The following is a 27,768-nucleotide window of genomic DNA, read 5'->3' as shown; positions in this document are numbered from 1 at the left end:
TGTTGTTGGCAAAGCAGTACTCGGCACTGGTGAGGCCGCACCTTGAATCCTGTGTCCAGTTCTGGGCCCTGCACTTCAAGAAAGATGTTGAGGTGTTGGAGCGAGTCCAGAGGAGGGTGACCAAGGTGGGGAAGGGTCTGGAGAGTCTGACCTACGAGGAATAGCTGAGGGAGCTGGGGTTGTTTAGCCTGGAGAAGAGGAGGCTCAGAGGTGACCTTAGTGCAGTCTACAACTACCTGAAGGGAGGTTGTAGCGCAGTGGGAGTTGGCCTCTTCTCCCAGGCAACTAGCGATAGGACAAGAGGACACAGCCTCAAGCTTCACCAGGGGAGGTTCAGGTTGGACATTAGGAAGCATTTCTTCTCAGCAAGGGTCATTAGCCATTGGAAGGGGCTGCCCAGGGAGGTGGTGGAGTCACCATCTCTGGAGGGGTTTAAGAAAAGACTGGACATGGCACTTAGTGCCCTGGTCTAGTTGACATGGTGGTGTCAGGGCAATGGTTGGACTCGATGATCCCAGAGGTCTCTTCCAACCTGATTGATTCTGTGTGTGATTCTGTGTTGTCAGAGCTTTCCTGCTTGGACAGCACTGCCAGAGGTGAGGATGACTCCGGTGACCAGGAGCAGCCTCTGGGCAGCAGCAGCAGTGCTGAAGAAGGGGCCAAAGGCTGGGTTGGTCAACGTGAAGGGTGCTTGTGGCTGTCTGCGGTCGGGCTCCATGTTTCCAACCATCTCTGCTCTCCCTTGACCCAGGCGCATCTCTAGTGCTTTTCCACGTGAGATCTTACCCCTTTTCACCACCAACCGAGCTGCTTCGCATTTTAATTCAGCAAAGGAGCTGAGCCTGGTGCAGCCGCTCCGTGGGATATCAGTTGTTGGCAGTTGGTGAACCAAGAACCCAACAACAGTCAACTGGAAGGTCCCAGCTTGGATTACTTCTTTCCCATGTCTCGCTCACGTCAATTGTCCCCTTTCATCTCTGCTCTTCTCTACCTCTCTCCTACCGGGGACGCCTTTTTTAATTTCCCTTCCTAGAGCAGATCTAATAGTCTTGTAAGTGGTTGGAGCAGGTGACTTGGTGCCAGCACGTCTGTCTTGGGATGCTATTCCTGGCTCTATTGAAGACGCGGTAATAGGCAAGACTGTGCCTCTGCGGCGTCTGACTCCTCTTGATCTCGAAACGCTGTGAGCGCTGAGATAAGGCTCGTTGTGTTCAAGCAGGGATTTTATTCCCCTCTCTGCCGGAGAGCGGCGGCCGGGAGAGAGAAAGCGACTCGTTGGAGGTCATGCTGGGTAGTATTTCTCCAGCAGCGTGGCTGGTGTTGATATGCGTCTGTATCACCCCGGAGCAGGGTTTGGATCAGTCCCTCATCGCTGGGTTGGTGGGAGGTTGTACCTCCAGCATTACCCGATGGGCTGTCGCCCCCCGTTATACCCGTTACTGCAACTGGGTCTGTTGTCAGTGGTGCTGGTGGTGGGGCCATGAGCTTCGTGCGGAAGTCCTCGTCCAGGCTTTGGTTTTTGTGATGTGCTCACGTGCGATCGGGGCAAACTTCCCTAGCTGGGTCCTCTCCAAAATGCCCAGATAAAGATGAGTCTGGGTTTGAAAAGTGCCTGCTGACCCCAGCCAGCGTGCCGTGTTGTGCTGGCCGTTTGGCCACCATCTCCTGCCATTCTGCGGGGACTTGGCAGTCAGGGAAGGGGTTTGCATGGATGGAGGCAAAGTCCCTCCGCGCAGGGGACAGCTGGACCTCGGAGGTGGGATGTGGATGCTTGGCATGGCCAGGAGAGGATGTGCAGGCAACCTTTTGTAGGCAGAGCCTTCCCATCACACCGTGCCATCAACGGCCTCACAGCTGGGCGACGCCGTGAGTCTCAAGCAAGTGTCTGGGGAGGTGAGAGCAGATGGTGAGGAGCACTGGGGACAAGTCACCAAGGAGCGTTGGGCAGGGAGGGGGGGGGGAATTGGCCTCTCCCAGTTTGGTTTTGGGGACATGGTAAGAGTCCTGGGTGGCAGAGCCAGCCCAGACCATCTGGATGTTCTTGCCATCTCCCTCCCAGCCTGCTGTGCACCCTGGGGGCTGGCTTTACCTGCCAGCTCCCAAGAACAAGGTGCGCCATCTGAGGAGGGAAATTGGGACTGCTGCTCCTTAAAAATCCTTAGTTCCCGTCCACATTGCCTGGCTCTTCTGGTGGTGGCACTGGCCATGAGGTCCCATGCTCGCTTGTCCTCTCTGCAGAGCAAATTCATCATAGAATCATAGAAGAGTTTGGGTTGGAAGGGACCTTAAAGACCATCCAGTTCCAACCCCCCTGCCATGGGCAGGGACACCTTCCACCAGACCAGGTTGCTCCAAGCCCCATCCAACCTGGCCTTGAACACTGCCAGGGAGGGGGCAGCCGCGGCTTCTCTGGGCAACCTGGGCCGGGGTCTCACCACCCTCACAGCAAAGAATTTTTCCTAATATCTCATCTCAATATCCCCTCTTTCAGTTTAAAACCGTTCCCCATCGTTGAACCTGACGCTTGTGCCACCGTTATTTCCCTGCACCTGGAGTTTTGTTGGAAGCTTTCATTGGCTACTTTCTTGCTGGGACCCAGACAAATCCAGTCAGGGTTCATTGCCACCCGTGCTATTTAGGAAGGGGATCTTCTGGAGCCTCCTCCATGCTGCCTGGGGTTGTGTGCCTCCAGTGCGTTGGGATGTTGTCACTGGGAGACATGACTGGGAGCTCTGGGTGAGTCTATTGGAGCTTATTGAGCAATGCTTGCAAGGAGATTCAAGATTGAATCGTAGGCGTGGTGGGCACCGATGCCAACAAAGGGATTTGTCTTCAGGCTCTGCATACCCAGCTTTGGGGGGTCAGATTGGAGAAGACTGGTTCCTCTTTGAAATCCTTGCTGAGGTCACTGGTGCTGGAGGAGAGGCACCTCGGGTGCTGTGGTTTTGAGATGCCCACCAAAGATGCTCATCAACTGGATGGATCTGCTCCCTGGTTATCTCTCTTCAAGGGTTGGAAGCTCGTGTTCCCAGGTCCTACTCTGAAAAAGCAAAGCTCTTGGGGATTTGGTGACAAAGGAAGACAAGGGTAACAATGTAGAATCATAGAATGGTTTGGGTTGGAAGGGACCTTAAAGATCATCCAGTTCCAACCCCCCTGCCACGGGCAGGGACACCTTCCACCAGACCAGGTTGCTCCAAGCCCCATCCAACCTGGCCTTGAACACTGCCAGGGAGGGGGCAGCCGCAGCTTCTCTGGGCAACCTGGGCCAGGGTCTCACCACCCTCACAGCAAAGAATTTCTTCCTCATATCTCATCTCAATCTCCCCTCTTTCAGTTTAAAACCGTTCCCCCTCATCCTGTCACTCCATGCCCTTGTCAAAAGCCCCTCTCCAGCTTTCCTGTAGCCCCTTCAGGTACTGGAAGGTGCTAGAAGGTCTCCCCGCAGCCTTCTCTTCTTCAGGCTGAACGGCCCCAACTCTCTCAGCCTGTCTCCAGAGCAGAGGTGCTCCAGCCCTCGGATCATCTTCGTGGCCTCCTCTGGACTCGCTCCAACATCTCCGTGTCCTTCTTATGTTGGGGGCCCCAGAGCTGAACATCAAAGCTCCCAGACCTTGGGCTGAGCCATGTAGTGACATGGAAAGCGCTGGCTGCAGCCCCAAGCAATGCTCTTGTGTTGGAGCACTTTTGGTCCATGTTTTGTCTCCTGGCACACGGCAGCTAAGAGTTTGTGACCTTATGAGGCTCCCTCTTGGCTTTTGTTGTCTGTGTTTGCAGGAGTTGAAGGACCCTTCTAGATGAGAAAAATGGGCCACCGTGCTGCGTAGCTCGTTAATGTGGGGGTACACTGGAAGCCGAACACCATCTCAGATGCATCAGTGGTCTCATGCTGACCACTTCAAGGTCCTCACTGGCAAACGGGGTGCAGCTCTGTGGGTGCCCTACACCACGTGGTTGTTCCCACCTTCTCTGTCCTTGTAGATGCACCACAAATCTCTCTGCTGGTTGCTCTTCTCTGGGTTTTTGGCATCCCTGTTGGCTTTTATGGCTCAAAAATGCGCTTTTCTTGCCCAGTTGACTTTGATTATTGGGAGCAAACCAAAATGCTCATAAATCTGCGTGGGTGGTCTGGGTGGTTTAGGGGTTGGCATCGAAACGAGTATGGTGGTTTTATTTTTGTTGTGCCCTCTTCTCTTTCTCCCTTTAGCTAATTGCTGCTGTGAAGTCCCCTTAACGGTGACTGATGTTAACGAAGCTGCGCTGGCACAGCTCTAAGATGGCAGGAGCTGCTTTGTGTGCATCTCCGCATGCCAGCACCACCGCTTCCCTTCCCGTGGGGCCCCCTCCCACCTTTGAGCGAGGGCTCTGACGAGGGGTAGGTTTTAATTACCCACCCGGAGCTCTTTCCCCAGGACCGGCATCATGTTGGGCTCTCGATGGATTTGCTTTTTTCCCCCATCGAGCAGCGCTTGTGCTGGCTGCCGCCGGGCTTGGCTCCATTCCACTTCTGTCCTCGGCGGTGGTGAAAGCACGTTCCTCGTGATGGGAAAGCCTCCACGAGAAACACAAAGGGCTTTCATTAGGGGAGGCGGCAGCGGGCGGACGCGGACGGCCAGCGCCGGTACGGGGAAGCTTCACCCCACGTCACTCTTGCAGAGGGGTTGCTGGAGACGTACAAGCTCCCTCCAGCAGCGAGGAACCGGGTATCTCCGCTAGCTGGAGGAGATGTGAAGGCCACCGTGGGTCTGCTGACCTCGCTCGATAAAGCAGGAGGATGAAAAGCCGTGGCACCGGGAGATAAGACACATGCAGGGGGGGATGGATTCAGGGATTGATCCATCTGTCTCTGCCTCCGGCGTGGCTTTCGGCTTTTCTGGGCTGTGTCCCAGCGAGGCGGCTCCGTTCCTGCCCTCGCCCTTGGAGAGCCACCCTGGGCCTTTTTATTTTGCTCTTGAGCCGTGGGCAGGGGAGCAGGAGAGCCGCCTCGTCTCCCCACGGTTGCTAAACGAGGCTCTGTTTGTTCCAGTGCAGGGTGAAATATGAAATCCCATCAAGCCGCCTCGCTTATTAGAGAGATCTCAACGAGCTGCTTATTATGCACCGTGGCGTAATGCAGATTACGAATGTGACCGGGCGATAATTAGCAGAGCTGGAACTGTAATTAAACGCTCTTGTGCTGTGCTGTGGTTTGTGTCGCAAAGTGGGAGGAAGCTGAACGGTTTCAAAACCCGCAGGTCCTCGATGTGCGCGCGCAGCCTCCGCTCCCCACCGCCACCTGGGCTTTTCCTGCTGCCCACCAAAGCCCTGCCTGGTTCCTCTCCGGCTGTTTCACTGCTGGACGCTCACTTTTGGGTTGCAAAACGTGGTGTTGAGGAGCGCTTTGTTTTCTTGAGCCCCTTCCAAGGAACCTCGCTCTTCCTTGGAGCATCTTTCTTGCCCTGGATCTGCCGAGATGCGCAGCCCTCCTCTCCAGCAGGCTCCTGGGGGTTTTATATGCCAAAACCACCCTTTTAGCGAGTCCAGAGGAGGGTGACCAAGCTGGTGAAGGGTCTGGAGGGTCTGACCTCCGAGGAACGGCTGAGGGAGCTGGGGTTGTTTAGCCTGGAGAAGAGGAGGCTCAGAGGTGACCTTATTGCAGTCTACAACTACCTGAAGGGAGGTTGTAGTGGAGTGGGAGTTGGCCTCTTCTCCCGGGCAACTCGCGATAGGACAAGAGGACACAGCCTCAAGCTTCACCAGGGGAGGTTCAGGTTGGACATTAGGAAGCATTTCTTCTCAGCAAGGGTCATTAGCCATTGGAAGGGGCTGCCCAGGGAGGTGGTGGAGTCCCCATCTCTGGATGTGTTTAAGAAAAGCCTGGACATGGCACTTAGTGCCCTGGTCTAGTTGCCATGGTGGTGTCAGGGCAGTGGTTGGACTCGATGATCCCAGAGGTCTCTTCCAACCTGATTGATTCTGTGATTCTCAAATCCCATGGGATGCAGCTGGGGCACCAGTCGTGGGGCGGGGTGGGGATGGAGAGCTGAGGATGGGCTCCTAGGGGAGAGCTGGTCCTGCTGGTGGGAGGTTGGAGGTGATGTGTGGGGAGAAGAGCTGTGGAGCACGAGCTGTGCTGCTGGCAGAGGGGACCCTGTGGTCCAGCCACTGCTGCTTGAGACCTCCAGGCCATCGTTAACGCTCAGTGAGGTGGATGTGCTATGGCGAGAGAACGGATGCAGGAGGACAAGGAGAGGGCTTCAGGCACGCAGACAAAAAGTGCTTTGTGTTCTTCTGCTGGCAGACCCAGAAGATCTCAGTTCTCCACAGGGGTCATGTTTGTGTCCCCTGTCCATAGCCACCCCCATGGGAACAGGCAGAAGCCACTGGGCAGATGCGATGTTGTCCTCTCTGCTCCTCTGCCCAGAGATTTGCCTCTTGCACCTTCTCCACTCGTGGATGGTGTTTGTGTCGCTGAGGGTGCAGAGAAGCTTTGTGGGGTCATGAGTTGATGGGGAGATGGGATGCTCCAGCCACTTGCTGCGGGTGCAGGCACCATATTGCGTGGGGCAGGCGAGTTTGGACGTGCAAGCTTCTGCTGGAGTTATTTATCTTGCTTGAAGGATGGAGCGCGTGAGCAAGAGAGGGAGCAGATAATTTTGGCAGCTGGTCAGGGCTGGGATGCCAGTTCAGGGTGGGAATCTAACCATTTGGTAGCTGTCAGCAGCATTGGCCAAGGAGAGCCAGCAGCGAGGCTGGGAAGCGCTCATGGGCTGGTGTCCATGTCCACTCTTGGTGTCCAGCAAGCTTGGCCTCTCCAGGGTTATAATCATCTCTCCTCAGCAGAGGCTTAGGACACCTCTTGGTGTAGTGCTGGATGCTCTAGAGGGATCTTCCCTTGCTTGAAACCGAAGCTCAGGTCAGCGCTCGCTGATGATTTGATTAGTTTCCTTGGTGTGCTTCTCTTTTGAGGTTGCTCGGTATCTTATCAAGATCATAAACCATAACGAGAGCAGGTCTGAGAAGAGGATGAGCAGCCAGCCCCAAAACTGCTGCAAAGCCTCGTGAGCCAAAGCGAGGGGATGACTGACTGTGGCTGGCTTGGCTGACGAACCCTGAAGGACAGGAAGGTCTCCACCTTCCCCTTCCCTTGGCCAGCAGCACAATCAGCCCATCAGCCATCCTTCTCCTAACGCTGCTGTAATCTGCTAGCGTGGCAGAGCGGCCAAGGACCTTGGCTTGTCAGCGGTGGGGTGACTTGGCCGTGGTTTCACTTGGCACATTGGCTTGTTGGCTTTCCAAGCCTGGCTCTGGCCATGAGAGATGGTTTCCATGCGCAAAGCTGGTGCAGTTGGCTCGGCCGTCGGCTGGATCGGGCTCCGAAGCGGATACTTGCGCAGAGGGATGTGATCTGAACACCTGCGTCTTCAGGTGGTCACAGGGTAGATTTGGGAGGAGGAGGATGTTGGTTTTCATGGGTGCTGGAGGGAGACCGCTGCTCGTTTGTCCTGTCCTGCCAGTTGAGCAGAAGCCTGTAATTTTTTTTTTTCTTCTAATGAGCCATCAGGTCCAAAGTCATTGACTGCGTTAACATCTGAGCAGTAGCCAAAAGGCATCCTCACCGGGGGTGATTGCACCAGCAAAAGCGGTCGGGGAAGGAACTTGGCACAAACTCTTTCAAGCGGGAGAGCAGATATCTCCTGTGGAGGGACTTTTGGGTGTGATCTATATGACTACAAAGTGCCGGCTCTTCAGGTTTACGTGGGTATGGGCATGCCAGGGTAGGAGAGACCTGTGAGATCCTTGCCCTCTGATGGGGTGTGGGACTTGAACTGCCTGCTGGCACAGGCATTGAGAAGGTGGCAGCCCTGGGCTTGAGGTTCTCCAGGAATGTAGATGCCTGTTGATACTTGTTCTCCTTCCTGTATTCCTGACGGTGACCGGCGTGTTTCTCCTTCCCCACAGATGGAGTCTCCGGTCTCTACGCCTGCGGTGTTGCCCTTGCACCTCCTCGTCCCCGTCGTCAACGACATCTCGTCGCCTTGCGAGCAGATCATGGTACGCACCCGTTCGGTGGGAGTGAACACCTGCGACGTGGCCCTGGCCACCGAGCCCGAGTGCCTGGGCCCCTGCGAGCCCGGGACCAGCGTGAACCTGGAGGGCATTGTCTGGCAAGAGACGGAGGACGGTAAGTGTCACCGGAGAGTTTTTTGCTCTCCTGCAATGTCATTTTGGAGTTACAGCGATCTCTTCCTTCCCGTGTCCCTGCTGTGTTGCTTCTTGGCACGTCCTGGGCTTTCCCCCCACCATCTGGGTGGTCAGGACAGAGGAGCTGTGTGGGAGCAGCCCTTGATCTGTCCAGCAAAGGGAGTAACGGGCCAAAACTTGGCGTCAGCCCAACGCGTTGCGTTATCCCCTCGCCCAGACAACGGGCAAAAATCTAAGCTGCCGTTTCGACAAGAGCTGACTTGTTCTGGAGGTGCCAGAGGAAAGGCCGTGCCAGCCTGCGCGAGAACTCGATGGAGTTGACTTTGTTTCTGCTTGGTAACCTGAAGGTCTGTCGCAAAAACGCTCGAACCCTGGGAGGCGGCAGAAATCTCCGGCTGGATTAAAAAACCCCAGCAGAGCTTTCAAAATCGACTCGGCGGGGGATCAGGCTCTCATCTCTCGTGCCAAGCCAATTGAATCTTTTTTTTTTTCCCCCCGCTGGAGCTCATCTCATCTGCGCACAGCTTGGTTCGCTTTCCCAGGTCCTTTGATGGGTTTTCGTTGCTGTTGGGGCTCTGCCAAGCAGCGCGGGGATGAATAGGTGGCTCAGAGGACCATGGTGAGTGCTGGAACCTGGCCTTCCCTCCAGCCTTGTTGAGATGCTGGAGGTTTCTGCTTCAGGAGGCTCAGGGTGAGCTCCTCGTGTTTGTGTCCGTCTTCAGCTGGGGTCTGGAAGCAGAAACAGAACCTAGAAGCTCAAAGGTGAGAAAGAGCAGCGGTGGTGGAGGCCAACTGATGGTTCATCTCGGCCATGTAACCAAGAGCTCCTCTTGGATGTCTGCTCCTGCTCTTCTATCGTTGCCTGCAGGGAACGAAACTGTTGGCCTTAATCCCCTGGCTGCTCTTCACTGCGACTGTCTTCGTCATCTCTGATGGAAGCTGAACTGAAACCCACGTTTCCATAGCTGCTGCCACGGGGGTTCCCTTCTTACCCCGTGCCTTGGGAAGACAGGGATGGGCCCAGTTTGCCTTTCCTCTCTCCCTACTGGGAAACTGGTTTTGAAACTGCAGTTGGCGCAGGACCAAGTGCTGCGAAGGCCCCTGATGTGGAACTGGTGACCACTGAAATTGTTTCTGCTGGGAAGAACGTTGTGACCTGAGATGTTTGGGAAGGGAAGAGAGCATGGATCATGGTGGGGGAGACTGGGACGTGCTCGCTTGGGATGGGGACCTCCAGCTACCTCACACTTCTCTGCCCTCTTTGCTTCACCGTCTGCTCAGTATGGACAAACTCATCCAGGTTGAGGCAGCTGGGAGCTGTAAGTGTGTCTTTGCTGCTGCTCTGAGGCAGAAGGACGCGACACCTTGTAAACTCAGGCCCAAGGATCCTCTTCTTCGAGCTAGGCTTGCTGGTGGGGACAAGGAAACACGAAGCAGGAGCGTTCAGGGGCCCTGCTCCGCGCACCCCAGGGCTGAGGGATCTGCTCCGAGGAAACCTGTGGAAGGTCTTCTGCTGAGATACCAGCATGCTGGCACTGCTTGTTCGGTGTCTGCAAAGACTCTGATCGCTTTACAAGAAGATACCTTCAGCTAGGGAAACTGAGGCACGGCCAGGCTGAGTGTTGGGCCATGCAGCAGTGCAGAGGAGCATCAGCACCCCTCGCTTCTGGGGCTGCACACTGAGCCCCCCACCATCTCCCCATCCCCACCAGTGTGTCATTCTGGTGTGATTTCCCTCAACCCAAAAGCCCGGAGCTGCAGAGTTCACTGAAAATCCCAGGACTGCTGCAGACCCCCACAGGCAGTGGCAAAGCTGATGAGAGCTTGGACCATGTAGGGGTTTTTTTTGCGTGGAAATCAGGAGTAGAGGCTCATGGTGGGCAGAGGAGCCCATGTGGCCATACCAGGAGGGATGAACAGAGCATCCTTGAGGCAGAGAGTGCAAAAACATCCTTCCCCCCATGAATTCCTGGTTGAGAGGCAGTGAAGTGAGAGCTGTTTCTGATTCTTCTCCCTTTTCTCCTGCTCCTCACCCCACTGCGAAGCTCCACGGCCTGTCTACCTGTCCGTCTGCATTACCCCTTGCTTCCGCAGCCACCGTTTGGGAGCGTGCCTCGGAGATGCCCTGCCATTCCCCGCAGCCTGGCTATTTTTAGTCTTGCAGTAATTCCATAAACTCGTGTAAAGATCCTTCTCCGCCAGCTGCTGCTTGGTTGCCACCGTCGGGAGTGATGACTTTTACCCTGCAGAAGACAAATCCCGCTGTTGCCTTTGGTCACTTCTGGTCTGCTGCACATGTTGGCTCCTCTTGTAGCGGCATCTTTCATCCTCGAGTGAAAGGTCAGGGTGAAACTGTCCCTGTTTCCTGCCTGCCATCTCTCTCCTGCCTTCCCATTGGTAATCACAGAATCAACCAGGTTGGAAGAGCCCTCTGGGATCATCGAGTCCAACCATTGCCCTGACACCACCCTGTCAACTAGACCATGGCACTAAGTGCCATGTCCAGGCTTTTCTTAAACCCCTCCAGAGATGGTGCCTCCACCACCTCCCTGGGCAGCCCCTTCCAATGTCTAATGACCCTTGCTGAGAAGAAATGCTTCCTAATGTCCAGCCTGAACCTCCCCTGGCGAAGCTTGAGGCTGTGTCCTCTTGTCCTATCACTAGTTGCCTGGGAGAAGAGGCCGACTCCCACTTCACTACAACCTCCCTTCAGGTAGTTGTAGACTGCACTAAGGTCACCTCTGAGCCTCCTCTTCTCCAGGCTAAACAACCCCAGGCTAAACAACCCCTTTGACCAAGGGGGAGGTCAAGAGCCATGCTGGAGGAGATACTGGACCTGGCTGTCCAAACCCAGAGTTTGTGAAATGTTTAGTGATGCAGCAAGCGTCTCCCCTCAACTGAAGAAATAGAGAGTGGAAGGTTTTACCGTAACCATGAGGAAGCTCTTTGCCCCTGTGGATGTTTTAAAGGGGGGACATGCCAAGATTGCACTGCTTATGGGTGGGCTTTGGCGCTTCAGAGGGGGCTACACCATCCGCTACGTACATGTTCTGGTCTTCGTAGCTGTGTGTACTCAAACCCCGGAACAGGAGGTGAGTTTTTAAGGCTGATGCAGCAAGGGTGAGGAGCGGGAATATGCGTGTCGGCGGAGAGGAGCGGAGCTTTATTACGCGTCGTCCCCCGGCGCCGCTGCTTCGTGTCTGATAGCTGCTGGCTTGACAGTGTGGGGAGCTGGAGGAGAGCTAACGCACCGCTTATTGCTCTCAGAGCATCTGTCGGCTTTGTACCGAGGCTCTTTTATCAACAGGTGAGCAATATTCTGCTCCAGACAGGACTAGTGCTCGCATCCATCTCCCTGAGGCGCGTCTGGAGCTGCCCCCAGGTGATACCAGCTGGAGCTCCTGCTTGAGCTGCCGAGCGCTGGATTAAAGGGCTTGTTTACAAGGAGGCTCTCGAGCTGCAGGCTCCTCTGCCACGCTTTCCTGGGAGCTAAATTGGTTTGGATTCCTCTTGCTAAATTGGTTTGGATTCTTCTTGCCTTCCTTCTCTGGGAGCGTGAAGATGGAGGTCTGGGCTGCTTGCAGGTGGCCCCAGGGGCTTGGTGCCGTGGCTGTGCTCTGCCTGCCCTTCCAAGCCTTGGGAGGCACCAAGGTCCCCAAAATCCTGGAGGTATCTTTTGGATGGGCTTCAGGCCATGGAGAGGGAGCTGCGGCCCCTAATTCCACGTGGGTGCTGGCTGGCGTGGGTTGCAGTGGGACGGGCCATCCTCTTGCAGGATGATTTCAGGGCCTCTCTCGTAGTCATGTCATCGCTGTTACCAAAGGTGGACGCTTGTTGTGGGGTTAGGGCAGGAACGTGGCAGTGGGTGTTTTGCGTGTTCAGCGGCTCCCGGGGAACTACATGCCCATCCCATGAGATTAATGACAAGTGGTGCGACTTCCCGCAGTCACTTTGGTCACCGGGACCCACAAACACACCCTTGCTGGCTCCTTGTCCCTTGGTGTGACCCAAGCTGAAGGTTTTCCTGCTGCTTTTTCCATGCTCCAGCATCTGAGGCCCCTCTCGTAGTCCTGTCCCTTGGACAGCAGGGCGTTAGACAGCCAGGGATCCATGATGAAGACCACGGTGAGGCAGGCTGGCCCCCTGCAGCCCATGGAGGTCCATGGTGGAGCAGATATCCACCTGCAGCCCGTGGAGGGCCCCACACTGGAGCAGGTGGATGTGCCCTGAAGGAAGCTGCAGCCCATGGAGAACTTGCACTAGGGCAGGATCCTGGCAGGAGCTGCGGCCTGTGGAGAGGAGCCCACATTGGAGCAGGTCTTCTGGTGGGACCTGTGGGGGACCCACGCTGGAGCAGTTTGTTCCTGAAGGACTGCACCCCATGGAAAGGACCCACGCTGGAGCAGTTTGTGAAGAACTGCAGCCCGTGGGAAGGATGCACGTTGGAGAAGTTGGTGGAGGACTATCTCCTGTGGGAGGGAGCCCACAATAGAGCAAGGGAAGAGAGCACGGAGGAAGGAGCAGCAGAGACATGTGATGAACTGACCACAACCTCTGTGCTACTTGGGGGCAGAGGTGGAGAATTCGGGAGGGAAGTTGAGCCTGGGAAGAAGGGAGGGGTGAGGGGAAGGTGTGTTAAGATTAGTTTTTCTTTCTCATTATCCTACTCTGATTTGATTGGTAATAAATTAAATTAACTTCCCCAGTCGAGCCTGTTTTGCCCAGGATGGTAAATGCCAAGTGTTCTCTCCTCGCTGGGTGAAGTGGCCCTTGTGTTGGCCATCCCCTGCCCCGTGGTGTCCTCCCCTCTCCTGGCAGCAGCAGCAGCAGAGCTGTTGCATGACGGCCGTGCAACGGCTTTGGGTGGTGTGTCCTAGAGCCTGGGCACTACAAGCAGGGCTTATGGCAAAGCTGGAGCATCCCAAAAGTGATGCAGCTGGAGGAGGACTTCATGGAAGAAGAGGCATCCCAAAGCTGGAGCACCCCAGAAGTGATGCAGCTGGAGGGGAATTCATGGAAGAAGGACCTTGAATACCTCCAGGTGCTGGAGGCTTGGTGGAGCCCTGGAGCAGGATCAGTGCAGGTTGGATCCCTGCTTACCGCTGCAGATGGGATGTGGGACTACACCGACCCTGGATCTGAGCTGGTTCATGGACCTGCAGGCAAACTCCTTCTCCTCAGAGTGGGAAATGCCACCAGCTGTTGTGCCATTGCCTTGCAGAGGTCCCCTGCACCCCAAAATTAGCAGAAAGCTAGGAGAGTTCTCAGCGGGTGTCCTCTCCAGCTGGAGAGGCAACATCTCCTTACTCCTCCAAGCACTCTAACAGTCCCCATGATGCTTGAGGACCTGGCCTTGGTGGACACAGCTCAGTAGCATCATGGGTGGGTGGCGTTGAGCCACGCGATGAACTGGCCATGCATGGGTCTGAGGGCATCCCTGCTTGCTGCTAGTGCTGGCACGGTGGTTTCTCAGCAGGGTTTGGAGATGTTCTTGGTTGGGCTTGGGGGCTTTGTCTTTGCAAAGGGGAGAAATGTACCCCAGGGTGCTTGGGGGGGACCTGGGGCACGTTTCTTCCCCTGATGCGGTGGCTTCTGGTCTGCAAGCAGACACCACCACCTACATTTTAACGTGGAAGAGCTGCGTCCCAGCATGGGCTATCCATCAGAAAGGCTTAGTCTGGTCTAATTTAGGGCTGCGTTGGGACGGAGAACTTCATGCAGTGTTGTCCATCCCATGTCCCCACCAGCTGGGTGCACCCACCGAGCCTCAGCTCCGCTGCTACAGAGCACCCATGCAGGGACCATACAAGGACCAGATGGTGCTTTTTTGCATCCCCAAGCTCCCTTCATCTCTTAATCCTGTAAAAATGGATCATCTCTTACACCATCTTCCTCGACAGCAACCCGGCACCATCAACCCACCATTAATTTTTCCTGCCTGCCTACGACTCTGCGGTGACGTGAGCACTGGGGTGACTGGGATGCTGAGTGGTTTCCACCCCGATTTGGGTGGTATCGATTGCTAAAGAGCATCCAAAGGCAACTAGCGATAGGACAAGAGGACACAGCCTCAAGCTTCGCCAGGGGAGGTTCAGGTTGGACATTAGGAAGCATTTCTTCTCAGCAAGGGTCATTAGCCATTGGAAGGGGCTGCCCAGGGAGGTGGTGGAGTCACCATCTCTGGAGGGGTTTAAGAAAAGCCTGGACATGACACTTAGTGCCATGGTCTAGTTGCCATGGTGGTGTCAGGGCAATGGTTGGACTCGATGATCCCAGAGGGCTCTTCCGACCTGATTGATTCTGTGAAAGTGTCACCTTCCTGTGAAACCAGGTGGAGCTGGAGTGGGCTTCCTCCTCTGCAAGAACATCTCCAGCCTTGGGGACGCGAGGGCATTGCCTTCTCGCTGCCCGCCCTTGCCCTGCCCACGCCTGCTCATCATCCTGCCGCAGGAGGGGGGGACGTGGCGGGTGGAAAAAAAGCTGCTTAGGATCTATCCCCAGGGTTTAAATTGTCCTGGGTTATTGTTGGAGGATTAGGAGGGGATTTGGTACGATTGGTTGCAGCGGGTTAAATATAGGCTGGTGTGTGTCGGAGGGTTGACGCTCCGACGGGGAAGGGAGGGACGGCTGCGCGCCGGCTTGCTGCGCCCCTTCGTCTTTCATCTCTCTCCCGTGAGAGGTGCCAGCACGTCCTCTCTAATATCGCACTTGTCGTGCAATTAACTTCCAGCGGCGCGCGGTCTTCGCCGGCTTCAGAGAGGGCTCGAACCGGCGCTGGCTGCGCGGTGGGGAGGGCGGTGGGAGCCGTTTCTCCGAGCCCCGTGGCTGGGAAGGATGAGCTGGTCCCTGGGATGGGGTTCGGGTTGGGGCTGCTGGTCCCTCAGTGGCGCTTGGTCCTTCTAGGGCTCCTGGGAGCATCCCGTGGAGATGGTGGGTTTGGGTTGGGCTGCAGGATGCGGCCGGCAGCTTCCCTGGGTTTTAAGAAAAGGGGGGGACAGGCTCCTGCCTGCCAAAAAAAGCCACGTTCTGGTGGACAACAAGTTCCCCATGAGCCAGCAATGTGCGATTGTGGCCAGGAAGGCCAATGGTGTCCTGGGGTGTGTGAGGAAGAGTGTGGCCAGCAGGTCAAGGGAGGTTCTCCTCCCTCTCTACACGGCCCTGGTGAGGCCACACCTGGAGTAACTGTGCGCAGTTCTGGGCCCCCCAGTTCAAGACAGACAAGGAACTACTGGAGAGAGTCCAGCGGAGGGGTACGGAGATGGTCAGAGGACTGAAGCATCTCTTACGAGGAGAGGGTGAGGGAGCTGGGGCTGTTCAGCCTAGGGAAGGCAAGACTGAGGGGGGATCTTATCAATGCTTACAAATACCTTAGGGGTGGGTGTCAAGGGGATGGGGCCAGACTCTTCTCAGTGGTGCCCAGCGACAGGACAAGGGGCAACGGGCACAAACTGAAACATGGGAGGTTCCATCTGAATACGAGGAGGAACTTCGTTACTTTGAGGGTGCCAGAGCCCTGGCACAGGCTGCCCAGGGAGGGTGGGGAGTCTCCTTCTCTGGAGATACTCAAAACCCACCTGGACACAACCGTGTGCAACGTGCTCTGGGTGACCGTGCTTTGGCAGGGGGTTGGACTGGATGATCTCCAGAGGTCCCTTCCAACCCTTAACCATTCTGTGATTCTCTCTCTGCGTGGGGCTGCGGGCTCCCAGCAGTTGGTTTCTCCACTCGTTTCTACCCCGTGTCATCTCCGGCATCATGTCCCAGCCACCTCCGTGTTAAGGCAGGTCCCCAGCACCTTCCTTCGAGGGCAGGACCCGGCCTCTCCTCCCGCTCACCAGGGTGAGCCGGCTGTAGGTCAGCACCGTGTCTTCCCACGACCTCCGTAGCACCCAACATTTTCCAGGAGGAGAAGAAGACAAGACAAGCATTTCATTTCTCCTTCCACGTGTTGGACCTTGGCTCTGGATATTATATCATCCCCTGTCGGAAGCCTGCAGCTGGCTGCTGGCACGGCACGACGGGGGCTACGGGCTGAGATTTATAAACGTGCTTCAGGCACAGCTGCTCTGGGCTCCCTCAGCTCCATCCATCTCCCGGGGCTGCGCAGCCGTATGTCTCCCCGTGCTCATCAACCCTTGCAAACGAGTTTCTTACCTCCCGAGTTTTACCTTGCTCAGATAAATGTGCTTGACGCAACGGGCTCCGCTCACGGTCAAATTAATTCAGCGTTAATCTTCTCTTCTTGAATTGGTGGGAAAAAGCTGGAAGCACCATTTTCCCACTGCCTGGATGCCTTTGCTCTGTGATGGGAGGAGATGCGGCCCCGTGGAGGGTTCACCAAGGCAGAGATACGGGGCTGATGGGTGTCCCGGGGAGGGTGCAGGAGCAAAGCGAAGCGTGGGGACGAGGGTTGTTCCCCCAAGGTTGGGTTTTCACGCCTGTGCTGGATGCTGGGCTCAGCTTGCCATCTAGTGGCAACCACAGCCTGTTCCTGTGGTCATGCATAGGGGGGGTCATAGACCTACTGGGGGGGGGTCTGCAGCTCCATGGTGGGGTCTACAGCCTTGCTGGGGGCTGCTTGCAGCTGCCTCAGGGGGTTCCCAGCCCTTGCTCCTCAGAAATCGCCTTCCCTACCCTACCCAAGTGCCCATGGAGCCAACGTGGGTCTTCAGACCCCCCTCCAAATCCTGCAGCCCTTGGGGGGTCGCTGGTTTTAGCATCGCCATGAGAAGAGGGAAGGGGGCTGAGCAGCTCAAGGAGGAGAGGTTGGGTGGACACTGGCCAGAGTTGAGGGAAGGGATGAGCCAGGGGTCTCCAGCTCCCATCTTGGTGTCTCTTCAGCCCGGAGCCTGGGGTCTCACATCTCCTGAATGCCCAAGACCCCTTGTCCGCCTTCCTCCAGCCCTAGAGCTGAGCTCTTCCTCCTGCGTGTCTCGAGGGGTGGATCCCCCTTCGCCCAATGTCCAGGGAAGGGCGAGACACCGTGGGGTCACGCCTGCCCCCGTCTGACCCTCTGCCCTCGCCTTACAGGCATGCTGGTGGTCAACGTCACGTGGAGGAACAAGACGTACGTGGGGACTCTGCTGGACTGCACGCAGCACGACTGGGCGCCTCCCCGGTAAGCAGCTGGTGGGGTCCGGCAGCGCTGTCTCAGCCCCCTTTGCCCGGGGGCAGAGGGCAAACCCAGCCACATATGGCCCCCGTGGCACCTGGTCCGCTCTGCCCCGTGCCCGTGGGGCTGCCGTGGGAGTTGGCATCCTTGCCCAACCGAGCTGCTCCCGTGGCTCTTGACCTCCGCGGTCGTAGGCTCCCTTGTCCTGGAGACTGGATATGGTTGAGCATGTGCCAATGGGCCTCTCCGGTTCCTCTTTACTGGTCAGTGGGGGGGACGAGCCTGCAGGGTTGATAGTGAGGGGAGGAAGGGGATCCCCACCATGCAGTGGGGACGATGTAGTCCAGCATGGCCGTGTCCCCGTTAAAACCTCCTTCTCCTCCTCCCGGCAGGTTCTGCGACTCTCCAACCAGCGACCTGGAGATGCGCAACGGCCGGGGCAGGGGCAAACGCATGCGCCCCAACAGCAACACGCCCGTCAACGAGACCGCCGCCGCCTCGGAGAGCAAAGGGACCAGCAACAGCAGCAAGACCCGGGCGGGAGCCAACAGCAAAGGGCGCCGGGGAAGCCAGAACTCCTCGGACCACCGCACGCCGCCCGGCGGCACGGCCGAGGACGTGAAGGCCAGTTCCTCCTCCGTGACCAAGCGGAAGAGCAAACCCCTCTCCGACATGGAGCTGAACTCCAGCTCGGAGGACTCCAAGGGCAGCAAACGCGTGCGCACGAACTCGATGGGCTCGGCGGCCGTGCCACCCGCCGCGGTCAAGGTGGAGCCGGCTGTCCTCGACCGCAACTGCCCTTCTCCCATCCTCATCGACTGTCCCCACCCAAACTGTAACAAGAAGTACAAGCACATCAACGGGCTGAAGTACCACCAGGCCCACGCGCACACGGACGACGACAGCAAGCTGGAGGCGGACGTGGACAGCGAGTACGGCGAGGAGCCCTCCCTGCACGCGGACATCGGGAGCTGCAACGGCGCCGCCGTCTCTCAGAAGGGCTCGCTCTCGCCGGCTCGCTCGGCCACCCCCAAGGTGCGCTTGATGGAGCCCCACAGTCCCTCCCCGTCCAGCAAGTTCAGCGCCAAGGTCCCCTGCAAGAAGAAGCTGGGTGGGGAAGGAGACACCGACCTGGGTGCCCTGTCCAATGACGGCTCCGAGGATGGTCCCTCGGTGGCCGATGAGACAAGTAATGACGGCTTTGACTCTCTGGAGAAGCGATGTGTTGATAAGGACAAGTCCAAGAAGGCATCTGGTGCTAAGTCGGAGAAGATCCCTTCCAAAAGCTTGAAGTCCGCCAGGCCCATCGCGCCAGCCATCCCCCCCCAGCCCATTTACACCTTCCAGACAGCCACCCTCACCACAGCCAGCCCCGGTTCCTCCACGGGCCTTGCCACCACCGTGGTGCAGACCATGCCCAACAGCCCTCAGCTCAAACCCATCCAGCCCAAGCCTACGGTGATGGGAGAGCCCTTCACGGTCAACCCTGCCCTCACCCCTTCCAAGGAGAAGAAAAAGAAGGACAAGAAGAAGAAGGAGCCCAAGGAGGCAGAAAACCCTCTGACTCCTGGCAAAGTCTGCAGAGCGGAGGAAGGCAAGAGCCCGTTCCGGGGGGAATCCAGCGACCTGGGGACGAAGGGCGAGGGGCTGCTGAACGGCTCGTCCGACCCCCACCAGAGCCGGCTCGCCAGCATCAAGGCCGAGGCAGATAAAATCTACAGCTTCACCGACAACGCCCCGAGCCCCTCCATCGGTGGTGCCAGCAGGCTGGAGAACACCAACCCAGCCCAACCCATGACCCCGCTGCACGTCGTCACCCAGAACGGGGCAGAGGCCAGCTCGGTGAAGACCAACAGCCCAGCCTACTCGGACATCTCCGACGCCGGGGAGGACGGAGAGGGCAAGCTGGAGAGTGTGAAGGCGAAGGATCCGGAGCAGCTGGTCAAGGAAGGCGCCAAAAAAGCTCTTTTTCCCCCACAACCGCAGAGCAAAGAGTCTCCCTATTACCAAGGCTTTGAAACGTACTATTCCCCTGGCTACCCCCAGGCCAGCCCGGGGCCCTTGAACCCCGGCGGCCAGGCCGCGGCCGAGACGCAGGCCTTGAAGCTGAAGAAGGACGAGGAGCAGGAGAACCTGGAGGTGAAGGTGAAGAGCGAGGGCTGCGAGGAGAAGAAGGCAGAGCTTGGTGGCTCCAGCCAGCAGCCCTCGGTCATCCAGCAGCGTCCCAACATGTACATGCAGTCCCTCTACTACAACCAGTACGCCTACGTGCCCCCCTACGGCTACAACGAGCAGGGCTACCACGCTCACCTGCTGAGCACCAACCCTGCCTACCGCCAGCAGTACGAGGAGCAGCAGAAGCAGCGGCAGAGCCTGGAGCAGCAGCAGCAGCGAGGGCTGGAGAAGAAAGCGGAGCTGAGCTTGAAGGAGAGGGAGGCGGCGCTCAAAGAGGAGTGGAAGCAAAAGCCGCCCATGCCTCCGACGCTCACCAAGGCCCCGAGCCTCACGGACCTCGTCAAGTCGGGGCTGAGCAAGGCCAAGGAGCAGGGAGGTCCCGACATGGCCAAATCCGTCATCATCCCCAAGCTGGAGGACTCGTCCAAGCTGTCCGGCAGCCAGGTCGCCGAGGGGCTCAAGGTGAAGCTGAGCGAGGCCGGCCACCTTGGGAAGGAGACCGCCGAGACGAAGGCTGGCTCCGAGTGCGGACGGCAAGCGGAGGTGGACCCTGTGCTCTGGTACAGACAGGTAATGCCCACTCACTGCCCGCTCAGTCCTGCCCGCCAGCCTGGCGGTGGGCTTTCTCCTGGAGGAAGCCCCTCACCATGGCTTCGCTGCAGAGGTTTGCCGGGGCCATCACGGCAGAGAACACGTGTTGTCCTCTGCTCGTGATGCGACCCTGTGAGGTTCTGTTTGGGCCAGCAAAAGGATGGGGCTGGGAGGCCACGGCTGGGCCAAGGAGAGGCTGGGGAAGGGGAGTGGGGTTCACTGGTCTCCTCCAAACCCAGCCTGGTTTTGGGGCAGGCAGGGCCGGGAGGAGGTAGCCACGTTGATGGTTGGCTGGTTCTTGCAGGAAGCTGAGCCCCGGATGTGGACCTACGTGTACCCGGCGAAGTACTCGGACATCAAGACGGAGGACGAGCGGTGGAAAGAGGAGAGGGACCGCAAGTTGAAGGAGGAAAGAAATCGAAGCAAAGAAGCCACGTCCAAGGAGGACGGGAAGGAGAGCACGAGCTCCGAGTGCAAACTGACCCCCACCGAGGAGACTCGCATGGTGGGGAAGGACCCCAGGCCCAGCGTCCACGTCCCCGTATCTTCACCCCTCACGCAGCATCAGTCCTACATCCCTTACATGCATGGCTACTCCTACAGCCAGTCGTACGACCCCAACCACCCCAGCTACCGCGCCATGCCCACCGTCATGATGCAGAATTACCCAGGTACGGGGCCGGGGTCTCCTTGGGGACGTCCCTTCCCAGGCTGTCCCTGCTCCTGGAGCGGGGAAATGGCTCTGGGCCATCCTGGAGGCACACGTACGGAGCTGCGTGCTCATGCTGTGCTGCCCGAAGACGCCTCATGCCCTGACTGCTGCCTGTTCTCCTCCCCCCAGGATCATACCTCCCCTCCAGCTACTCCTTCTCCCCGTACGGCAGCAAGGCGTCTGGCAGCGACGACAGCGACAAGTCCCGAGCCAGCCCCAGCGTGAGCTGTAAATCCAGCTCGGAGTCCAAGGCCCTGGACATCCTGCAGCAGCACGCCAGCCACTACAAGAGCAAATCGCCCACGGTGAGGGTCGGGAAGGCGCTGGCTTTGCCCAGCTCCGGGCACGAGCTTCGGGACGGTCCCTGGATCCTATAACCAGCCCGGAGCGACTCTACATGCTGTGGGTTTTTGCTGTTCCTGCTGCTGTAGGAGACTTGGGGCCGTGGAGTAATGCCACAACACAGCCCCTTTGGGATGAATGAACCAAACCTGCGGGCAGGGTTGGCCCAGAGAAGCACCGGGGCTCCTGCAGGCCCTGCAGTGACTGGGCGACACTTGTCCTCAGCCCTGGAGCTGGTGGGTGGGGTGCAGGGGCTGTCTCTGTCCCACGGCAGTGTAGGATCACAATCTCCTGGGAGATGGAGCTTTGACACAGTGAGGCAAGAGCTGCCCTCAAACGGAACCTGCGTCCCCTCCACCGCTTTTGGGCTGGTCACTGGCCATCCGGTGGCTCACAGGGAGCCAGGCTGGGGGAATATTGTCCTGATGGGCAGCCTCGAGTGCCCGCTGTGGGTCTGCTGGTGCCCTGCGCCCCAGGGCAGCGGGTCGCATAGAATCATAGAATCACAGAGCGGTTTGGGTTGGAAGGGACCTTAAAGATCATCTAGTTCCAACCCCCCTGCGTGTCTCTGCATCCCTCAGCGTGCCTCTGCTTCCTCCTCTCCAGATAAGTGAGAAGACGTCTCAGGAGCGGGACCGCAGCGGCTGCGGGGTCGTGGGGGGCAGCGGGAGCTGTAGCAGCGTCGGAGGAGCCGGCGGGGGAGAGAGGAGCACCGACCGGCCCCGGACCTCGCCATCTCAGCGCCTGCTCTCAACGCACCACCACCACCACCACCTCGGGTACTCGCTGCTGCCGGCACAGTACAACCTGCCCTATGCAACAGGTGAGGGCCCAACGTCACCCAGGCACCCAGCTGGGCAGCGGGCACGGCTCGGGGGAGCCGGGAAGGAGCCGTAACCACCTTTGGGTGGCATCAGCCCTTGGGCCGAGCTTTGCTTTGACCAAATCTGGTTCTTTCTGGCTCCCCCTGGGTGCCCGTCCCGGGCTGCTGGCTCCTGACACCGCTTCTCCCCCACAGGTCTCTCCTCCACAGCCATCGTTGCCAGCCAGCAAGGCTCTGCTCCCTCCCTATACCCACCTCCCCGGAGGTGAGAACGGTAAGGCTCTCCTCCCGCGGCACCGCCACGGCCACCCGTGGGCAACCGGGCTGGGGCGGAGGTGGCCAGGATGGGTGCACAGGCGGGGTGCCCTGGAGGGGCAGAGGGTTTGGGGTGTGCCCCGTCGCCCCAGGGCTCGCACGGGGCTGCCGGTGGCGGCGGGAGCTGACTTGAGCTTGGGTCGTGGCAGGACGTGAGGCGCCGGGACACCTGGGCTGTACGTGACATGTGACTGGCTCACATGGGGAAGCGCTGGAGACTCCTTTAGACATCAGTTGAATGGTGTTAATTGTTCGGCTTGACGTTCCTGCCGCGATCCCGAGGCAGACTCTGTCTTCTCCCCCGCCCCGTCGGACACATGCTGACCCCCCCCCACACCCTTCCCTTTGGTGAGCGGGCGAGCTGGTACCTGCGGAAGTATTTATTCTACTGGGCACCGGCGCTGGGGATGGAGGCGACTCACCCGCCTGGTGCATATGAAGAGGAAACGGAAGCACTGAGGTTTTTTTCGATGGATTTGGGACCCCCCCTGCCGCGTCTCTGCGAGCTGCTGCTGCTTCGCGCTGGGGCTGAGCGCCACGGGACTGGGGGCAGGCAGGGGCACTTCTCCTGCCCGCTCCTTGGAGCGTGGAGTCGCGGGAAAGGAAGGGCTGGCTGATGCAGAGCCGAGGCGTGTGTTGGGGGGCTGGTGTGAGCCTGGGGGGTGGCTGTCAGCCTGGCCGGAGGCGGCTGTGGGGCACGGGGACGTGCTGCGTGTGGGGTGCACCCTCTCCCAGTCCCACGGCCGATCCTGCACCCCGCAGCACCCACCGCTCTGCGCCTGCACGGGCAGGAGCCCCTGGGGCGGTGGGTTGGGGGAGCTGGGGGCTGCTCTTGGCCCCGGCGAAGCAGACTGTGCCCTCCCCCGGGGTGGCTGGGGCTCGGCGGGGCAGGGGACAGCCGGGTGCAGAGCTGGGGGCTGCGCCCATGGCCCAGCCGGCTGCCAGGGCTCCTCCTCCCCAGCGCCTCGCACGCTCCAGACCTGCCTGAAGCTCACGCCCGTGGATTTCGAGTTGGTTTCTGAGCTGTGACTCTGCAAACCCACCCCCCGGCCTTTCCTCTGCTCCCCCTGCCCCAAATGCTCCTCAAACCCCGGGGCAGCCCGTCACGCTCGGGGCAGGAGGGGGCGAGGGCTGCAGCTCCCCTTCGCGCCCACCTTCTGCTTTTCAGGCGGCTTCCCCAGGCCGTGGGCAGAGCCCAGAGAGGAACAAGCACATTCAGGCTCTGCCGGAGGCACTCGGGGTCGTGCCGGTCCCCGCTCCGGCCTTGCGCTGAGGCTCGGGGCACCAGGCCCCGGAGGAAGCCGCTCCCCGCTCCTGGCTGCTCCCCAGCACCTGAGGACAGGGGCTTTCTGGTCCTCTGCTCCCCCAGCCCCAGAGCGGCTCTCCCCGGGGTGCTGCTCTACCTCGGCCCCGCAGCAGCCGGGCCGCCCCGGCTCTCGCCCCCGCCGCCCGGCCGGGGGGCAAAGGGGGATCCATCGCTCTCGGGTGTGTGTGTGTGTCCGTGTCGCACCCGGCCCCGCGGGGCCGCTGTACCGGGATGCTCTGCCCGCCGGGCTCTGTACATACTGTAAAAAGCAATTGTTTGAAAGCTGTTGTTTTGGGTTTTGTTTTCTTTCCCTGTTTTTCCCCCCCTCCCATCCCACTTCACCCAGTTGGAAAGGAGGCGCTCGCTGGGCTCGGCCCTGGTTCAGGTGCTGGCAGCGTGCTGGCCCCGGCCTGTTCTTAGTGTTCGACTCATTTTTCTTCTACTCTTCGTTGTCTTCGCAAGGAGACGGGGCCGCGGGGACCTTGGGGACAGGGCGGGTGATGCCAAGCGGCAGCTTGACCCCCCGCGCCTGGCACGGAGCCACATGCAGCCGCCGGGCTGGGCACCGGCGGGGTCGGGGTGCTGGGGGGAGCCCCGCATCCCACCCGTGGAGGAGCGTCCCACCGGCTGCTCCGACCTCCAGCCTTGGCTGGTCCCGGCTCCCGGCATGGCCAGGGCCTACCCGCGGCTCCAGGGGTGCAGAGGAGGGCGGCTGGGCTGGGGGTGATGGGGGGTGCCACAGGCTTTGCCAGGGGGTTGGGGGCTACTCCCCATCTTCCCAGTTGAGTCTCCCTTCAGGTGTTAGAAGAAACACCAGTTTAAAGCAGAATAGGTTTGAGGTTTGATGGGTTTTCAGGGTTTTTTTTTTCTCTTTCCTGGTCAGTTCTTCCCCCAGCTCAGCCCCTCTGCTGGGGGGGGGGGTCCCCTGCCCACCAGGCCCCGAGGGCGGCCGGCCAGGGCGTCGGACCGTTGGTGTTTATAGCTCTTGTTTCCATTGACGTTGCTGTGTTGGGTTTCATTTCAGTCTTCCTGGTTCTGCCCTTCTGTAAAGTTGTACATTAATACCAAGTTCCTTGGTGTTTTTTTTTTTTTTAATATATATATATAAAAATATATATATATATATACACAAACTGTGCTCTTCTTGCCTTTGTACATTTGGGCAAGGAGAGAGAATAAATCTTTTTCAGAGACAATCACAAACCTGTGAGGGTGGCTTTTTCTTCCTGCTCCCCCAAATTCTGGTCCTTCATCCCCAAAAGTTGTGACCAGCAATTTTTGGGGTGGGGGGTGATGGGTGGGGGAGGTGGGTCCCCATCTCTGGGGCATCTGAGAGGCCTTAAGCAGATGCGCTGTTCCTGATGCCCAGCTTCATTGGACCACGGCCACCAGGGCTGTGGTAGGGTGGCCCAGTGGGGTGGCCCAGTGGGGCAGCAGGTCCTGTTCCCCTCAGCACCCTTCAATCTGGCCACAGGGCAGAGCTGGGCTCCGCAGTGGAGGTGACCTGTGCAGGAGGCAGCACCCAGAGAACTCAGAAGCACCTTTTAGATTTTTTTTTTTTTTCAAGAGGGTATTTCTGAAGCTGCTCGGTGATCTGAGACCTCCAGAGCTACATTTGACCACACTTGCTTGAGCCAGGAGAGTCTTTGGTGCTTGTCAGCGCAGCACATGCACTGGCACAGCCTTGTAACCGCGGCTTATTAACGAGCTCAGCTCATCCTCACTCCAAGCTCCCATGACCAGGACCTTGCACTTGACCAGTCAGGAAGGAGCAAAGCAGTTCCCACCCCATCACATTAGGGTTGTGCTAGTGGTGGAGCACCGTGGGGTGGCAGCAGGGCCCTGGAGCCACCTCCAGTAGCCCTGGAGCTGGGGCAGCTCCAGCTACGAGAATCGTAGAACCATAAAATGGTTTGGGTTGGAAGGGACCTTAAAGCCCATCCAGTTCCAACCCCCCTGCCACAGGCAGGGACACCTTCCACTAGACCAGGTTGCTCCAAGCCCCATCCAACCTGGCCTTGAACACTGCCAGGGAGGGGGCAGCCACAGCTTCTCTGGGCAACCTGGGCCAGGGTCTCACCACCTTCACAGCAAAGAATTTCTTCCTAATATCTCATCTCAATCTCCCCTCTTGCAGTTTAAAACCATTTTCCCTTGTCCAATCACTCCATGCCCTCGTAAACATTCCCTTGTAAAAGAAGGGCTAAAACTTGGCATTTTAAAGGGCAGAACAACAAATCAAGCATTGTTTCATCTAGGGAGTAGGTGGGAGGTCTCCTCTCTCTCTCTGCCTTGCACCTGGAGCAAGGACAGGAGGGACAATGCCTATGCTAGAAGGACTAACCCACAGTCAAAGCTAGGGTAGAGATGTTCCCAGCAGCACAGCCCCTAATTTTAAACCAGGCTTAGGATTTAATGCCCCATTGAAGAGCGAGTAGAGCCACCAGCCCTTTCATTTCATTGGAGGGAAAAAGAGACACAAACTTTAAGATGATTTATTCACACAAAGTTGTATCCCAGCCCCACCTCTCTGCCCCAAACAGAAAACACTGACCGTGACGTTTATGGAATGGCTCGGCTTCGGCTTTGAACAGAGATCCTCCACCGAAGGGTGAGAGCACAACAAAGCACATAAAGACAAGTCCACACACAAGCAGCCAGGCCAGGAAGAGAGCTCAGGGCACAGCTTACAAATACACCCTTCTCGTGTGGCCTTCATAAAGTCATAGAATGTTAGGGGTTGGAAGGGACCTCTGGAGATCATCGAGTCCAACCCCCCTGCCAGAGCAGGACCAGTCTAGGGCCGATTACACAGGAACGCATCCAGACGGGTCTTGAAAGTCTCCAGAGAAGGAGACTCCACCACCTCTCTGGGGAGCCTGTTCCAGTGCTCTGTAACCCTTACAGTAAAGAAGTTCTTCCTCATGTTGAGGTTGAACTTCCTGTGCTCTCGCTTGCATCCATTGCCCCTTGGCCTATCGCAGGGCACAAGTGACAAGAGGTTGCCCCTTTCCTCTTGACACCCAGCCCTCATATATTGATACACATTAATCAGATCCCCTCTCAGTTTTCTCTTCTCCAGACTAAAAAGCCCCAGGTCTCTCAACCTTTCCTCCTAAGGCAGGTGTTCCAGTCCCTTTATCATCCTCGTAGCCCTCCGTTGGACTCTCTCCAGTAGATCTCTGTCCCTCTTGAACTGGGGAGCCCAGAACTGAACACAATACTCCAGGTGAGGTCTCACCAGAGTAGAGTAGAGGGGGAGGAGGACCTCCCTTGATCTGCTGGACACACTCTTCTTAATGCACCCCAGGATCCCATTGGCCTTCTTGGCCACAAGGGCACATCGCTGTCCCATGGAAAACTTGTCCACCAGGACTCCAAGGTCCTTCTCCATGGAGCTGCTCTCTAGCAGATCACCTCCTAACCTGGACTGGTGCATTTTATTACTCCTTCCCAGGTGCAGGACTCTGCACTTATTCTTATTGAACCTCATTAGGTTCCTCTTTGCCCAGCTCTCCAGCCTGTCCAAATCACGCTGAATGGCCACACAGCCTTCAGGTGTATCAGCCAAACCTCCCAGCTTCAGATCATCAGCAAATTTGCTGAGAAGACACTTTGTCCCTTCATCAAGGTCGTTGATGAAGATGTTGAACAGGACTGGACCCAGCACTGATCCTTGGGGGACTCCACTAGTTCCAGGTCTCCAGCTGGACTTGGCACCATTGATTACCACCCTTTGGGCTCTATTGTGTAGCCAGTTCTTAATCCATCTCACCGTCTGTTCTTCTACCTCTCACTTCCTGAGCTTGCTCACGAGGATGTTATGGGAAACTGTGTCAAACGCCTTGCTAAGATCAAGGTAGACCACATCCACTGGTCTCCCTGCATCTACCCATTCAGTCACGACATCACAGAATGCTATCAGGTTAGTCAAGCATGAGTTCTCCTTGGTAAATCCATGCTGACTGCTCTTGATAACCTTCTTCTCTTCCATGTGCTTAGAGGTGACCTCCAGAATGAGCCACTCCATCATTTTTCCAGGGATGGAGGTGAGGCTGACTGGTCTGTAGTTTGCTGGATCTTCCTTCTTGCCTTTTTTGAAGACTGGCGTGACACTGGCCTTCCTCCAGTCCTCGGGCACCTCTCCTGTTTGCCACGATCTTGTGAAAATGATGGAGAGTGGTAGAGCAACATCAGCCAGTTCTCTC

The 27,768-nt window shown here is 57.9% G+C and overlaps 1 protein-coding gene across 2 annotated transcripts in view; it reads left to right on the top strand.

Annotated features, from left to right (window-relative positions):
• The window catches only part of ZNF609 (zinc finger protein 609), a 77,465-nt gene extending 53,198 nt beyond the window's left edge, over positions 1–24,267 (top strand). For both annotated transcript variants that reach the window (XM_068410458.1, XM_068410457.1), the window contains exons 3-10: positions 7,942–8,164; positions 17,215–17,302; positions 17,689–20,041; positions 20,367–20,733; positions 20,904–21,079; positions 21,723–21,939; positions 22,135–22,213; positions 22,404–24,267. In XM_068410458.1, the coding sequence (XP_068266559.1) occupies positions 7,942–8,164; positions 17,215–17,302; positions 17,689–20,041; positions 20,367–20,733; positions 20,904–21,079; positions 21,723–21,939; positions 22,135–22,208 (3,498 nt within the window). In that variant the 3' untranslated portion in view covers positions 22,209–22,213; positions 22,404–24,267. The remainder of the gene's footprint in view (positions 1–7,941; positions 8,165–17,214; positions 17,303–17,688; positions 20,042–20,366; positions 20,734–20,903; positions 21,080–21,722; positions 21,940–22,134; positions 22,214–22,403) is intronic.
• The last annotated feature ends 3,501 nt before the right edge of the window (positions 24,268–27,768 follow it).

The sequence above is a fragment of the Nyctibius grandis genome, chromosome 11, assembly GCF_013368605.1.
Source record: "Nyctibius grandis isolate bNycGra1 chromosome 11, bNycGra1.pri, whole genome shotgun sequence".
Lineage (NCBI taxonomy): Eukaryota > Metazoa > Chordata > Aves > Nyctibiiformes > Nyctibiidae > Nyctibius > Nyctibius grandis.
This window is presented reverse-complemented; position numbering and strand designations above follow the sequence as displayed.